At 40.2% G+C, this 15,643-nt stretch overlaps 2 protein-coding genes across 2 annotated transcripts in view; both read left to right on the top strand.

Annotated features, from left to right (window-relative positions):
* Window positions 1-15,643, top strand: part of LOC134480136 (disks large homolog 5-like) — a 323,827-nt gene that overhangs the window by 287,237 nt on the left and 20,947 nt on the right.
* On the top strand, window positions 462-5,253 carry LOC148004046 (disks large homolog 5-like). Its single transcript, XM_087564028.1, has 4 exons — window positions 462-639; window positions 1,672-1,840; window positions 3,052-3,201; window positions 3,836-5,253. The coding sequence occupies exons 1-4, from the start codon at window positions 513-515 to the stop codon at window positions 4,104-4,106; spliced, it is 717 nt and encodes a 238-aa protein (XP_087420154.1). The 5' UTR covers window positions 462-512; the 3' UTR covers window positions 4,107-5,253.

The raw sequence follows: 15,643 nt of genomic DNA, 5'->3' as shown, positions 1-15,643 counted from the left end.
CACACCCATGTCGCAACCTAACCTACAGGCTATTTCTTGATGTGATTTCAAGCACGTGTATATAAGGAGACAGGAGAACCTTCTGACTGCTTATTCAAACTGGTATTATTTCTCAGTAATTTTTAATGGCTGATGTTGATGAGTAAGGATAATTTGACTTAAGATGAGATATTTTTGGGCAGCATTTAGAGGGAAAAATTCATTAAAATGCATAGGAATTACTCAGGTTTATATAATCAAGCCTTGACGAAAATTTGGTCTTGCAAGAAGGAGTTGCTCAGTGGCTATGCCCTGGGAAGGTCTCCAGGAAAGGGCACCTCAGCTTATGCACTGTACAGGGAGATTATTAGCAGGGAGGCAATGTCTGTTCACCATGACATCAGCGGTCCCTTCTTGGACATTCTATTGGGCCCTAGAGAGTTCTTGGCATCCTCTGTGATGTCACCAGCGTTGTAGTAACCACCAGTGCCCTACTTTTTCTCAGTCCCTGCCTGGCAGATACACAGGAAGACATGTTTTCCCGGCTTCGCAAGAATTTTGGGAGAGTGAACGCCGATTTTGGACAGACTGGAGTGAGGGAATCTCGCCTTTCATCAAAAATAAATGATGGACAAAGAAAGCTGGCCTGGGGAATGCTGAGTAAGTTCTGCGAATTGTATGCTGAGCTTTCTATCAGAGGGAGAATAGGCTTAGGCTGACCTGTCTAGCAATAGGCCAGAACAACTGGAGTATCTGCAAAGGAATTGAATTTCCATGAAGATCACAATTCCTAAAAGTCAAGGATTTCAGAACATTAGTTTTCCCATCCCCAAAGGAAGGATATGGTAAGGCCAATGCTATTATTCTGTGAACTTCTGGCCTTCAATTTTAACGTGCATATGATACGTTACATTGATATAATAACACCGTCAGGAGACACTGACTGTCCAACTTTATTGAATTTAGACAGGGCATCAATCTACTTCACTCTCATTGCTTCTTTAAATAAAGTAGATCTCTGTCTTTAGTATCAGGGAAAGAATTATGCTTCTGGCCTTATGTTCTTAGAACTCCTCTGACTTTTTCTAATTGGCAGAGATGGGACATCCTTAGCATTATAAATTAGAGTTTATGTTACAAACATTTTTTTTACAGTACTAAAACTATTTGTAGCAGGTAGACCAAGATTCAGCCTGTAACCAATTGGCACTTCTGCGGCATTTGGTGTTTCAGTTAGGGGAATTGATAAGTCCGTTGACCATGACATCCCCCGCAATGCTTTTTAAATCCAAATGGTGTGGCCTAGAGTATCAGTGCAGGACATCTGAGTATCTCCAATCACTCAAATCTTTTGGAGGTTGAATTTATCATCTGACTTCTGAAAGTACAGCGGTGAGGGTCCTGAAAGAAAGTTGTACCCTGTTAAGTTGATAACAATCCCGTAGAAGCCATCTCTGTGGTACATGGAGCATGGGTCAGCAGGCATAGGGAACACCCGGCATCTGACATCTCTTGGTCTCTATAGAGTGCTGGGAGAGTTGACTTCCACTGAGGAGGTCTCTTAGGCAACAACAAACTCTTTGTGGTGACACTGTGGTCTACACATGCTCTCCTCCTGTTTGGGGCTTGCCATGGTCTAAGCACACTCATCAGTTTCCCCAAAAATGTTCACTTGTGTTCTTCTACCTACAGAGGATGGGAGACTGACATCATCCCCTGGCCCTGTGGTAATCAACAAGGAGGCCAACACGGAGAACACAGAAGAGCAGAGACTGATTAGACAGCTGCAGTCAGCTACTGAGGCGAGAAATGAGCTAAGAGATCTCCTGACTTACGTGACAGAGAGATACAGGAACAACAGGTATGCATTGCTCCAAACTGCCTTGTGTCACTCATGGACCTGCAATGTCACCTCCATCGTATTCTATTAAGGTGTTGGGGTCTAGAAAGCTGTGCCTCCCAAAATACTCGTCCTAAACCTCATTTCTGATATAGAGGAGATTCAGAACCTGACCCTTGGTCAGGAGTGAGATGGGAAATGGTCTCATCTGCTGCCTCCAGCCGAAAATCTGAACTTGTGGCCTTAGTGAGGATTCAGGGATAACGTTCCTGGAGCATGAGTTCCCAGTGTGCATTTGGAAAGCCCTTGACAGGTGGTAGCTTTGCAAGGTTCTAGGTGCAGTGAGTTTGGGTGTGTGCTAGGAAGGTGACTGAGTGAGGACTCTTGTTGCAGTAGCCTGAGGTGACAGATCCCCAATTGTTCATCTCAATGTTTGACTAGATGGCCAGAGACACAGGGCTTTTCCTTCTTTTTTGTTTACCTCTGAGCCAATAATGTGGCATGCATTTTTTCTGATTCTGATTGTGTTCTCCTTTTGCATATTTCGCTCCCTTTTTCATTCTCTTACTGTTTACTTTTCTTTTCCTGTGTGTGTGTCCCAGTTTCTGTGTCTCTGTGTGTACACACCTACATGCATATGCGCAATTTTTATGTTTATATTTCCCCCCACACTTGGAATCTAGGGGTCTATGTTATTTCCTGAGTATATTCATGTATAACAATTTCATGGTGATGTGAGTGCTTTGTTTTGGGAGCCCCTCTTTCAACTGCACACTTCTTTGCCAATGTGGTCACATTTGTCTGTATATTTGTGCCATTTGGGCAGATTATACTTTTGTGGCGATTTATGGTCTCAACTCCATAATTGTGTGAATTGTGTGTCTCTACAATATTAATTATTCAGGATGTAGAATTCCTGTTGTCAAAACAGGAAATTGAAATCACAGTTTTCTAGGTCTTGGATGTGGGAAAGCTGTGGCCTAGGCCCTTTTTAGCATAACTAACTTGACTGCAGATCCAGCCCTTCTGAGTGAAGAAAGGGAACCTGGGAACCCTTTATCTCGATGCCGAGCTTATGGGGTCCTGGGCCCAGAATAACAAGTTTCTGAAGCTGAAGAAGCTTCCAATATGTAGAACTCAGAAATTATCCTCCCAGGGCTGGGGTACTAGAAGACCCAGCCTGAGTTCATATATTCCTAAACGCAGATGTTCATTGGGTTTTACTGTCCTAGGGCCAGCCGCTACATCAGGTCAAATCCGTTTTATGAAAAATTGAAGATAAAGGAGAGGGAGGTCATGTCATTACTGCACAACTTAGAGATGAGGAACATCGAGCATTGTGAGAAATTTCAAGAGCTCCAGAAGGAAATTAACTTCTATCGGTGAGCACTGGTCAGAGAGGCCATTAACTGTACTTTGCCCACAGGTGCCATCTTTTGTTCTGATTGGAGGTCTAGCAGCTCTGGCTGCCTGTCTTGTGCTCTTTAAACATCACTGTGCCCTGGGCCTTTTGGACTCAGTTTTTAGGTCCACAGGAGACTGTTACTCATACCCAGAGTGTCTAGGCATTTTCAGAAGGCTCTAGGTAGACCAGTACTTATTCAGCTCACCAAATGGCTAATAGCTGAACTGGGCCTCTGCGGTCACACGAGGTTTAACAAAACTCAGTGTGTGGACCACATGGGTAACATGAACTTCCCTTAATTCTACTGACCTCCTTTGAGGGTATTTGCCCACTATTTATTAATGTTGCCCCCATGCCTTTTGCTTCCATGGATAGATGTATATCCCCTGTTGTTTTGGAGAGAAATGAACGCTTTTTGGTACTTGGGTCACAGAAACAATTTATTCTTCCCTGAATTGGCTGTTTGATGTTTGTGCAGCAACCTTGTGTGTATCAAGATGTATTCTATGAAGTTTTCACTGGTATCTGGGTCCAGAGCGAGTTTGTGAGACTTGGGAGTAGGAATGGGAGGAAGAGGGTGCAGGATCTAACTATGCAGTGTGTGTTTCCAGCAACCTGCCCAGCCGGATCCATATGGACAAGATATGTATGCAGAAGAAGTTGTTCCCATTCAGAAAGGAGAGCAAAGCAGTACAGCTTGATTCTGCACCGCTGCTACAGAAATTTTTGTTTGATTTGAACAAGAAAGATAAAGACGAACAGGAGAAAACCAGCAACCTCCAAACCAAGCAACATCTGGTAGGGACAAGCAGCTGTGTCAGCCTAAAAATATCCGATTCCATTTGCCAATGTGATACATGTTTGCTTTCCCTACCACCTTAATAATGTACACTCCAACAATACAACCACCTCATGCAATGGAATGTTCATTCCTCTGTCTGTGCACGAGTATTCTGGGAAGACAACCACTTTTCAGGAACTGACTTATTAACAACTATGCTTTGGTGCTCTTTTTGAAGCTGCAGTCTGGAAATGGTGACAATTGAATAACCTATCATATTACTGCATGTCCCTGTGATAGAATGGATGCTATGTAGCACTTTGAACAAGTTTTGTTCCTGTGATAAATGATATTCTGTGGTCATGTGACCTCCAAGTTGGGAAGCACCTTTCAGGGATAAGAACCGAGTGTAAATGGCAAATTATTCTTTGTCATTGGCTTTCATCTTGGTGACAGGTTGACTTCTCCTTTCATCCTGCAACCCAATGAGGTCTCTTCCCATTGCCCTGTTCTTGGTTTGCACTGGTTAAAGTCTGAGGCCCAGATGGGCACCCCACATTACTGTCAGGGTTGCTGTAGACTTTGCCCTGCCCACAGACACACCACCAATGTTATCAGTTAACACATCAATGGTGACCTAAAATAGAGCTGAGTGGGTAGAAGGCAGCAACCTGACAGCTGGCATGCAAGTCCCCAACACATCAGTTTCTGAATAACTGCCTTCCTCTCCCTGGTCTCAGAAATTGCAAAAGAGCTGGAATGGGACACACAGCAGGAGGAGAGCCTCCTGAAGAATAGGTTGCTTTCTCAGGATTCCCCTGCTGACCGCCATCCTGAATAATAACAACCTTTTTTGGATGAATACTCTCCCTCATAGTTGAATTCATATTTTGCTAAGAAACACTAAATCTATCTTTCACTAAGCCAGTCTGACTGATTGATATCTTATTCTTTTTCTGTTTTGGATAACACCACTTGAGAGACCACTTGGGGACTGCATTGCCATTTTGCCTGCTAGAGGAGAAACAGCAATATAACTGTGCTTCTAAATGTTCACTAAGAATATGCTGTTTAAAATATTTTTGTTATGATCTTAAATGAAGTTTTTGTTTTGTTATTTCATAGTTATATGTTCTTGTTAATATTTTTCACATCTGAAAATACTTTTAGATATTTATATTAATATTCATTTTAATCATTTTTTGTTTTGTATTGTATTCCTTATGAATAAAACTTGATTTTTAACTCTTGACTCTTGAGACCATCTTGCTTATTCAAGTGTCCTGTCCCCTCTTGTGCTCTTAGAACTGACAGCTAAAGACGGATTCTGCATGGTCCAGAGTTCCTGGGCTAAATAGTAAATTCAAAGCAACCAATGGTTACCTAGAGTGATAGTGTGTTTTGTGTGGATAATGTGTTCTTTTCTTGGATGTACATTTTATGATGTGATCACTGCCATACTTTATCCATGCGGTCATGTTTTCTGCTAATCTTAATAAAACAGTCTACAACACACGTTCATTATTGATCCTGTGTAGCACATTTTGACTAATATACACTCATATTTGTAGAGCTGCAGAAAAATTGACATTTCCAAAGGTATATGGAAGTAATCCTAATGGAGAACCATATGCTTCAGTCTTTCTTGCAATACACTGTCAATATACCCCCACAGATAATGACCTCCAAAGTCATGTTGGGAAAAAGGTTTTGATAAATGCTGTTGTCCTAGACCATACATATGCTGTGTTTTTATTGTTGTGGATTAGGCGTAGAATGATCATTTATGTCAGTGGGTCTTTTTCTCTACTGTATGTCTGTGGCCTGTCCTGGGTGAATTTCCCTCATAGTCCAAAAGAAGGAATCACATTCCCTGTTGTAGATTATTGTTGGGAACCATGTGCTTCTTCTGAGAGAGCAGCAGAGGTTCTAACCTGTGAGGCATCACCACAGATCCTGCAGGTTCTAACCTGTGAGTCATCACCACAGATCCTGCATGTGGCTTTTGTCTTTCCAGGGCATGTGCTCCCTTAGGTGGACAGGATACCTCAAATTAAAAAGAGAGATCTCAGGAAATGTGTATTCTTACTGAGCTGTGCAGGCTCAATGTGTTAGGCTACCAGGCATCCATGCAGGGCTCAGGTGGCCCCACTGCTCATTGAGGATTCAGATGTTCCTACAGCATCACTTAGTTTCCATATTAGAGCAGATCCTTCACCTAGTATCAATGATGACCATATCTACTATGCACATTTATAAAATACAGAATGGAAACTATCTTCCTGTAGGCCTGCTGCACATAATGAATTCTTTTGATAGATATTAAGAAAATTATCTTAATCTAAGCAGTTTAGGACAGAACCTCAAGAGCAACCATAGTGAATGCAGCCTACAGCTAGGAACACATATTTCTTTTGGATAGCAAGCCTGTGCAAACCCAGAACCTAGGTGGGCCAGTTCAAGCTGCCCTTTTTCCGTGGCAAATCTCGGTTCCTGTTGTAAAAGTATTTTTTTCCAGTTGACTGATTTCCAATTTATGGAATTGAACTGACTTACTCAGAGTCTGAGTTACTCAGAAAGTTAAAGTTCAGAAGGAATGATCCAGAATGTCCACAAACAGTTGCTGTGACACCAAGGCTTTTAAGAGCTCAGCATCTAGAGAAGCAATGTATTGTTTGTTTATTCTCAAGCATAGGTCCTCTAGTCATTCATTAGAAGCTGACCATGCCACAGAAAGGGTCGTCTGTATCAAAACAGAAGCTAGTGGTAACTAGATATCCACCACACTTTCACATTGCCAGTGTATTTGAGCTTCTCAGTTACTATGAAAGGACCTGGAAGAGCTAGTGTCTTGCTATACATATTGCTAATTTATTAGCCTTCAAGACAAGGTGTGCTTTGTTTTGCTAATGCTACCACTGGCATACAATACCTTGCATAATTTCTACTGACATCTGTGACAGGAGACAATAGTTCAATTTATCCCTTACTTGAATAAACTGTTCTTAGAGTGAATTGAAGTCTGAGGGGCCTTCCATTCTCTCTGACATTGTAAACATTTCCAGTCTTCAGAAAAGTCTGTCACTGTCCAGTACAAATCTTAAGATGTCCACACTGTCAGCTCGGTGTCTTCATCCAGCTTGCCCTGTAATTTTGTGTAACATCAATACTGTTTCAGCCTAAGGATTTAATTCAATGTTACAGTACTTGCCAAACATGCTGAAAACCCTGGTTTCCACCCTAGTCCTATGTGCTATGCAAAAAGAAAATAGGGAACCCCAATTGCATTGAAGTTTAGCCTCCAGCAAAAGAAGAGCCTTCATAGGACCTTTTAAGTAACTCTAAGCTCCAGCTTCACCACAGCTTCCTCCATTGATTTAATAATTAGTGTATTTTCATTAATGCTCACCATATTTGTGGTGTGCAAAAATTATGCACCATGTCAGTAAAGTATGGGCGTGTGTGTGTGTGTGTGTGTGTGTGTGTGTGTCTGTGATTGTTCATGTCTATGTTTGAGCCCGTTCTTCCATGAACTCACTATAAAATTTTATAAAGTGAATTAGAAGACTACAGTGAAAACTGTCGAGGTGCATGCAGACTTGGGTTACTACTCTCCCATGGTACCTTGCAGATAACACTGAAATTGTTGCCTACATTAATACAGCCTAAATCCAGGCTATGCATGATTCTCAGTGAGATTTTGACATCGGCTCCACTACAGAGAGCTGCAAAATTTCATTTATTACATGCTCTTGTTACCAAGGTGAGGGAATACTTCACCCCATAGAGAGTCTGGTAGGTTGTGATGGCAGCAAATGAACTCGCTTTTCCCTGTCCTGCCTGACTTTGCCAGCAGAGTGGGCATTCCTGCAGGAAAAACTTTCACATGCTTCTTTAAAAGCACCTGTTCCTCACATCTAGATAAACTTGAAAATAGGCTTCACCAAGTCAGTCTCAGTGCTCCTACTCCCAGCTCAGAGCTGTAACACCATAGGATCCAGCCACACTGAAGGGTAGGTCCCATGGAGGAGTTAGAACAACGTGTCTCTTCTGAGAAGTGACTTAAAACAGAAGGTTGAGAAGTGATACTCAACCCCCAAGTGCTTCTTCCTGGAGAAAGCAACCAGATCTCATTGTTAAACAGTGTAGCTCCCACATGACCCAAGTCTTTGCCTGGGGAAATTTTCTGGAGCTTATTTGCCCAGTCAGAATGGGTTTGCACTCTTGATCCATGTTCACTCCTACAACAAAATTTCCTCCCCTAGAAGCCCATGAGTAGACCCAGGTCCTTCTAGCACCAACAGACAAGAGAGAACAGAGTGCATCCAAGGGGAGAGAAGAGGGCAGAATGATTATAACCTGGAGAAATCCCCCAAATCGGCCACCTAACAACTATAGGGTTTGTGCATATTGTGGTTTCAGAATCTTAAGGACAGACTTTTCTATAACACCTGCTAGGTGAAGCTGAAGTCTACTGTGGGTGGGATTATCCCAGGCAGGGAGGGGATCTGAGTCTCCAGGCCTGGCCAGCTTCTTCATTCTCCTGGAAGTAATTGTTGGTCAGCTCTAAATCTGAAGTGGGAGTTGGTTTTTGTCAACTCAAACAGGTGATATTTCAATTCTCATCCACTATGTGAGAGACACACACTATGTGACAGACCCACGGGGGATTTGAACTTACTTCTATACAAGTGACTGTGGCCCGAAAGAGGGAAACCATTCCTGCCTTTAGCATTCTGCCTTTATCAGAGACTACAGAGACTAGCTTCCTGGACAAACATGTCAAAGCAGACAGACGTAACGGAGAAAATTGAGGTAAGAAAAGTAATGGGGACCGTGATTTCACATTGTGCCTTTAGCCAGAAATCTCTGATGTCGATAATGCAAGCAGCCTTGAGCCTGCTAAAACTTGTCACTACTTCATGGTGTCTCTGCACTTAGGACTGCCTCACGTCCTCCTCATAGGAAGGCCTTTCTTTGAAAAATAAATTGTATAAAGCAATGTTTATCAACCTGTGAGGCACAACCTCTCACACAGATTGCATATCAGATACCTTGATAACAGATACCTTGCATATTATGACTTATAAGAACAGAAATATTTATTATGAAGTAGCAATGAAACAATTTTATGGCTGGGGTCACCACAGCAAGAAGAGCTGTATTAAAGAGTTGCAGCACGAAAAAGTGAAAAAAAAATAGAAAAAGAGTTGCAGCACTAGGAGTGTTGAGACCCACTGCCATAGAAGCTGACACATGGGAACAGACTCCTCAGATGAGGAGAGGCACATGGCAAGGGATACTGTGTCCCACCCTAGGACCCAGAGGCAGGATCTATCCCAGGAGTCTGTGTGCTCACCTTGTCTTCAGTTCTCCCAGGTTCAAGAATAGCATTGATCATCTCAGGAGAGTCAGCTTGCACAGCCCACATCAGGCCCAATGGTTCCCTTCACAGAGGAGGATGTGGGTGTAACTGACAGCCAGTGAGACTGAGGGATCTGATGATAATTGGCTCTGAGCTGTGGTTTCTTCACCTGTAAAATGGAGGCGTTTCTGCTGAAGTGGGTTGTCGTGGACATGGACAGAACATACACACTGATCAGGGCCTCCCTAGCATGGTTGATTGTAGATTTTCTCTGGTGATCCAGTTAAAAGTAGAATCTCTAGCCACGGAGTGTTAGATGCTGGGCACCTTACAGGTGGTGTAAACATACTGTGATTCTAATGCTACCTCGAATTTAAACCAAAGGCTCTTGTTTTGAATTTAAAAAGACGAATCAAGTATAAACTGCCAATGTGAAATTGTCATGATCAAAATTAAGCTAAATCCTCTGAAGTCATTTAGTTTTTCTTTTTCTGCATCTATATTGAAGGCATCTAGAGTAGCACTATTGAGATCCTAAAGCCTTCTATTAAAGCGCTACCCATCCATTCCTCTCTCCTTGAGGACCTCTCAGGTGACTAAAGGAAACCTGATTTCTTGTCAGATTGTTCCCAGCTGGTGTGATCTCTCTGTCCATGGACCTTGCCAAAAGCTGCAGAGCCAATGTGCTGTTTCACAACACAAAATTACAGACATTAATTTTACCAATGAAGTTCCTGGTTCAGATGCTGATGTCAAGGAAAGCTGCCAAGTGTCCGTCCTAAATCACTGACCTCCCAGACGAAGGGCATTCTTGGTCCCTCTGAACACTTTCTTAAATATCCTTCAAATCAAAGACTTTCCATTGCCTTAGTTATCTTCATTTGCTTTCAAGTCCTGCCTTGATCTGCTCTGGACCTAAGTGCACTTTTTACCTTTGCTAGAAAGGTGTGTGGTAGGTGAGCCATACCGTAATAAAGTCCATGTTTACAGCAAACAAACGGCTCTTGCATAAATGTCTGTGCCCTGGCAATGCTATAACACAAAATAGTTTTTCATTAAATAATACATTCTTTGAGATCACAGTCTGATCAGATATTTTGTAACCTAACTTACAAATGTTCTCTCTATTATATAAATCAAGTTCCCTCATGTGTATTCTGGTCTTTCTCTGTCATGTCTAATTGCATCATCGTAGGAATCCCAGGGAACATAAATCCTGGGCTTTAGAAACTGTTGTATTTGGCCAACCAGGAAAGAAACCCATCTAGAAGACTACTGATACTTGACACACAAGTTCACCATCCTATTTTTATGTACTTTATGGCAAGAGGTCACCATTCCTGACCATGTCTCATTATCCAACAGGATAATAAATTGAAGAGTTGGGGTCAAGGAGGTCACCCAAAAAAGCACAAAAATCCATCTCACATTAACATTTACAATATATTGAATCCAAAATATCCATGAATTTCAGGACACAACTTAAGTCTAAACCTAAGGATAACTGATATAGAAGAGAATTGAAAAGGCCAAAAAAAAAATAAATAAAAAGAAAAAGAAAAAAAGAAAAAAAACCAACAAGCATACAAAACATCAAATTAATTGTAGGAGAAAAATTCCTTCCTTCACATAAAAATTAAAACATTAAATGCACAGATCCAAGAAAGAACATGAAAAAGGGGTAAGGTATAAATATCCAGTACCAAATGAAGTCAGACCTATATGAATTACACCACATTTCTCAACAGAGACTCTAATAGCCAGAAAATCTTAGGTAGATGTAATGCAGACCCAAGCTCCTATACACTGTGTAATTCCCAATCACCATAAATGGAGAAACCAAGATATTACATGACAAAATCAAATTTAAACAATATTTTGTCTCTAAGAAAGCACAAAAGAGGATGATAGGAGGTAAAATCCAAGACAATGAATTAAATTTTACCCAAGAAAAGCCAAGAAATTAATCATCTGACAAAAATTTCAAGAAAGAAAGGACACAAACATAATTTCGACTATAACCAGAAAAAGAAGAGAAAGCAGCAATCATTGGTCTTTAATATCTAACCAGACCCTCTGTGACCGAACCCACAGCTCCTAGGGATTTAACTGCCAGCCAACTTGTATACAAGTATGGGTCTATGGTCCTAGGTACTGTGTATGAGAGGATTGATTTATTTTGTATCAATGTGGTTGTAGGACCTTGACTCTGCTAGGCCTGTTGCCCCACCAAATGGAGATCCTAGAGGTGTGAGGTCGGAATGGATATGTGTGAGTTGGGGAGCACTGTTATATAGGGAAAGCTGAGCAGAAATGTGATGATAGGCTTCATTAAGGGATTTTGGATAGAGGAACAACATTGGAAATGTAAATAAATAAAATAAACAATTAATAAGAGATAGCCAAAAATCAAATAAAACGTAAAAAGAAAGGTAAAGGAAAAATTAAACCAACCAAAAAATAAAAAATAAAAGAAAAGAAAACCCTGTAGGGGATTGACCTAATTATGCTTGTATTTTAATGCTGATTGGTAGAATGTAAGACTGGTTAAACCCCCCCAAAAAGTGATTCTGCTCCCAGTTAATTGTGATTATAAAGAAGCACAGCAGAGAGATTGTGGAGGTGAGTTTTTGAGGGCTTTGCTAGAGAGGATCACTAGGAGGGAAGAAGGAAGAAGTAGCTGCCAAAGAAGAAAGGACTAATGGATGCGAGAGTGAGGAAGGAGGAAGCAGGACAGCAGCCACAGTTTAAGGCAGAGGATAGCCTGATCCTGAGGGCTGTCCAGGTGGAACAAAGAGCAGCCAAGATGCTGCATAGTAAGTAAGAGTTCAGAGTCATTGTTTGGAAATGAGACCTATTTCCATGCAGGACAGGCAGCTGCCCAGCTACTGTGCTGATTAAGGGATATTATAAATAATTTAAAAACTATGTATAACCAGTAAGCCACCTCTACAGAGGATCCTAATAGGAATACTTTATTTGCAGGGAAGGATAAAATACCAGAGGACACAGGAAATAAATTTACACCACTAGGACAGTCAATCAAAAGTAGCCTACAAAAATCTCATAAATTAACCAAATGACAACAGTTAACACAGAGGTTTAAATAATATTTTCATGTCACTAAACTCAATTCCCTAGTAAACAATTATATATTTAGCCTGAAACAGGATTACCATCATGAGAGATATACAGGTTTTACTAGAGAAACAGAACTAAGAAACATGTCCCTATCGCAATCCTATGCAGTTTCTCTATCTAGCTGACAGAATAGATTTCAAACTCATCCTGTCCAGAGATGTAAGGAAATTCACTTCATACTTTGCAATTACTAAAACATACTACAATTCTAAATATATACATATTAACACAGGCTTCCCAAATTTAAAAATATATGTTATCAGATAGCTATGAAACTACAGATTCGTTCTAATAGTGTTTGTGATTTCTTTTGCTTCTCCATTCTGAACACTTAACAGATCATATGCAAATAAACAAAACAGGAGGGGCAGAATTAAGTGACATCATCAGGCCAATGGAACTAACAAACTACAGTGTACTATACATATATTTTCTATCAGCCTGTGGATATTTCTCCAAAATTGACCAGAGAATAGGTAAAAAAACAAGCCTCAGAAAATATAAGAGCTTTGAAATAATGTCGTGCGTTCTATCTGAGCCCAAAGAAATCAAACTGGTATCACACAATTAAAAGTACAGAAAATACAGACACTCATGGAAAGTAAGTAACATAAACAATATACTACTGAAAGGGTAAGGGGATAAGGAAAAATGAAAAATTCCTAGAAATGAGTGACATTGAAAACACAACCACCATCCACAGATCTATATGATACAACAAAAGTTTATGAATTATGTTTCAATCAGCAAAGCCAGAGGAGTGAACCCATCTAATCTCCTTCTCTTCTGTCAGAAGGAGAGAATGTGGAGTGTGGGCTATTGCGATTATGCCTTGAATTGGCTCGCCATCCTTCCCAACTTCACTTTGCAATGATAACATATGTGATTTGGCATTACACATTGGATGTGTGTAATTGGCCATTTGATTTCATAGGGGGAATGATTAAGGGACTGCCTGCAGTTTTAGGAAGCTCTTTGGATAAACTGTGTAGACGGTAAAGACTATAGGGATTTTGCAAAGCGAGCTAAGTGCATTTTTCATTATGATATGTTTAAGATCCTATGGACAATTGGGAGTAGAATGTGGTCTTTTGAATGATAATGGTCTCCATAAACTCACAAGTATGAATGTTTGTTGCTGGTTAGAGGAAATGTTCGGGAAGAAGTAGAAGATATAGTTTTGTTTTGTTTTGTTTTGTTTTGTTTTTTGTAGGATTGTTCTGGGATTGGCCTTTGAGGTTTCCAAATTCAATACCATTTACACTTAAGTCTCATTTTCTCAGTGTCCAACTTGCAGATAAGATGTAAGATCTCAGCTAGTTCTCTAGAAACACGGTGACCTACCTGCTGCCATGTACCCCTGATATCAGACTCATGATCCTTGAAACTGTAAGCCCCAATAAACTCTTTCTTCGAAAAGTTCCCTTGCTCATGGTATCTCTTTGCAGCCTATAAAAAAAACAAAGATTGGAAGGAACACATAAGTGAAAAATTTCTCAATAGAATCCTGGCAAATAAAATTCAGACATATACCAAACATATCAGGTACCATGATCAAGCTGGCTTGACTCCAGAGAGCGAGAATGTTTCAACAAATACAGATGAATAAACAATACACCACATGAAACCAAGAACAGGAAACACATGATCATTGCACTAGAGGCAGACAATTTCTTTGGCAAAGTCTCACAGTGATACACAAAATAGTCCTGGAGAATCTGGGATATGGAGAAGATGTACCTTAACAATATAAAGGCAATATACAAGGCCAACAGCATCCTAACTGGAGAATATCTTAATGCATTTCACTAAAATAAGTAATAAGTCACAGGTGTACAATCTTTTCATCTAATCCAAGTAGTATGTGAAGTCTATCCAAAACAGAAAATAGAAAGATGGAAAGGCATGTCCATATGAAGGAAAGCAGTCAGAGTATTCTCATTTGCAGGTGATATGATCTATATGTAAAGAACACTACGGTTCCACTAGAAAACTCCTACAGCTCATGGACCCACTAACTGAAATCACATTAAAATCAATAAAATTCCTGTATAGCAACAATAAATATCAACAAACATACCAAAAAAACAAAAACATTCAGAATAGCTTTAAAAGTCTTGTAATAAATCTAAGAAAGTGAAGACTTGTTACAATGAAAACATTACAAAAATTAAGAAAAAAATTGAAGAAACCAGAAAATGAAAAGACCTTTCATTTTCATGCATCAGTATGATTAATATTGTTATATCAAATCCTACCAGAATCATTTACTAGTTAACATCCATCCTGTCCTAATTAGGATGCAGGGCTTTATGGGAATGAAAAAAAGATCTCAAAATCCATGAAAGCACAAATGAGCAGGGCAGTCAGACACTGCTAAATAGTAAGACAGTTCATCACTGCAGGATGCATCACCTTTAATAATTTCAAGTTCATTTTGGAGAATAGTAAAAAAGAAACCCAGCCTGTTGATGTCATGAGAACAGACACAAAGGCTATAGGAATTATATAAAAGACCCAGTTATTGGTGTATGTTCTCATCAGCCTCTGGTTTTTGAAAAAGAGGCCAAACTAACAAACAAAACAAAACAAAAAACCCACCACCACCACCACCTCCACACACAAGATGCAGTTTTCAATCTGTTTCTTGCAACCCCTTCTCAGGGCAATCACTCATGAGACATACTTTATAGGGGATAATTTCATTACAATTCCAAAGAGAAGTAATCTTACATTTATGACTTAGGAATGACATAATTTTGTAATTGGGGGTTGGTTACCACAATGTGAAAAACTGGATTCCTTGAGATGTTTTCGGTCATGGTAGTTTTTTGCAGTAATAGATATGTGACGGATATATAAACTGGAACCAGCACTAGTGGCCTTTTTTTTGCGAGGAATCTCTTGTTTTTTGGAGGAGGGTATAAGACTTTGGAGTGGGAAAACTTTTGAAATATGTAAGCAGATCATAACAGTCCATTTTAGTTTGCCACATGGGAGACATAAGTATTGTGAGTATTGTGCAAAATAGAGCTTCTCTGAAAGACTTCAAAGGATTGCAGGAATTCTATTGGTGACTGGCATTGAAGTAATTAACATTATTTTGGCAAACAATCTGTCTCTTTTCTGCCC

The sequence above is a fragment of the Rattus norvegicus genome, chromosome 8, assembly GCF_021556685.1.
Source record: "Rattus norvegicus strain SHRSP/BbbUtx chromosome 8, alternate assembly SHRSP_T2T, whole genome shotgun sequence".
NCBI classification, from domain to species: domain Eukaryota; kingdom Metazoa; phylum Chordata; class Mammalia; order Rodentia; family Muridae; genus Rattus; species Rattus norvegicus.
The sequence above is the reverse complement of the archived record's forward strand: the minus strand, read 5'-3'. Positions and strand labels throughout refer to the sequence as shown.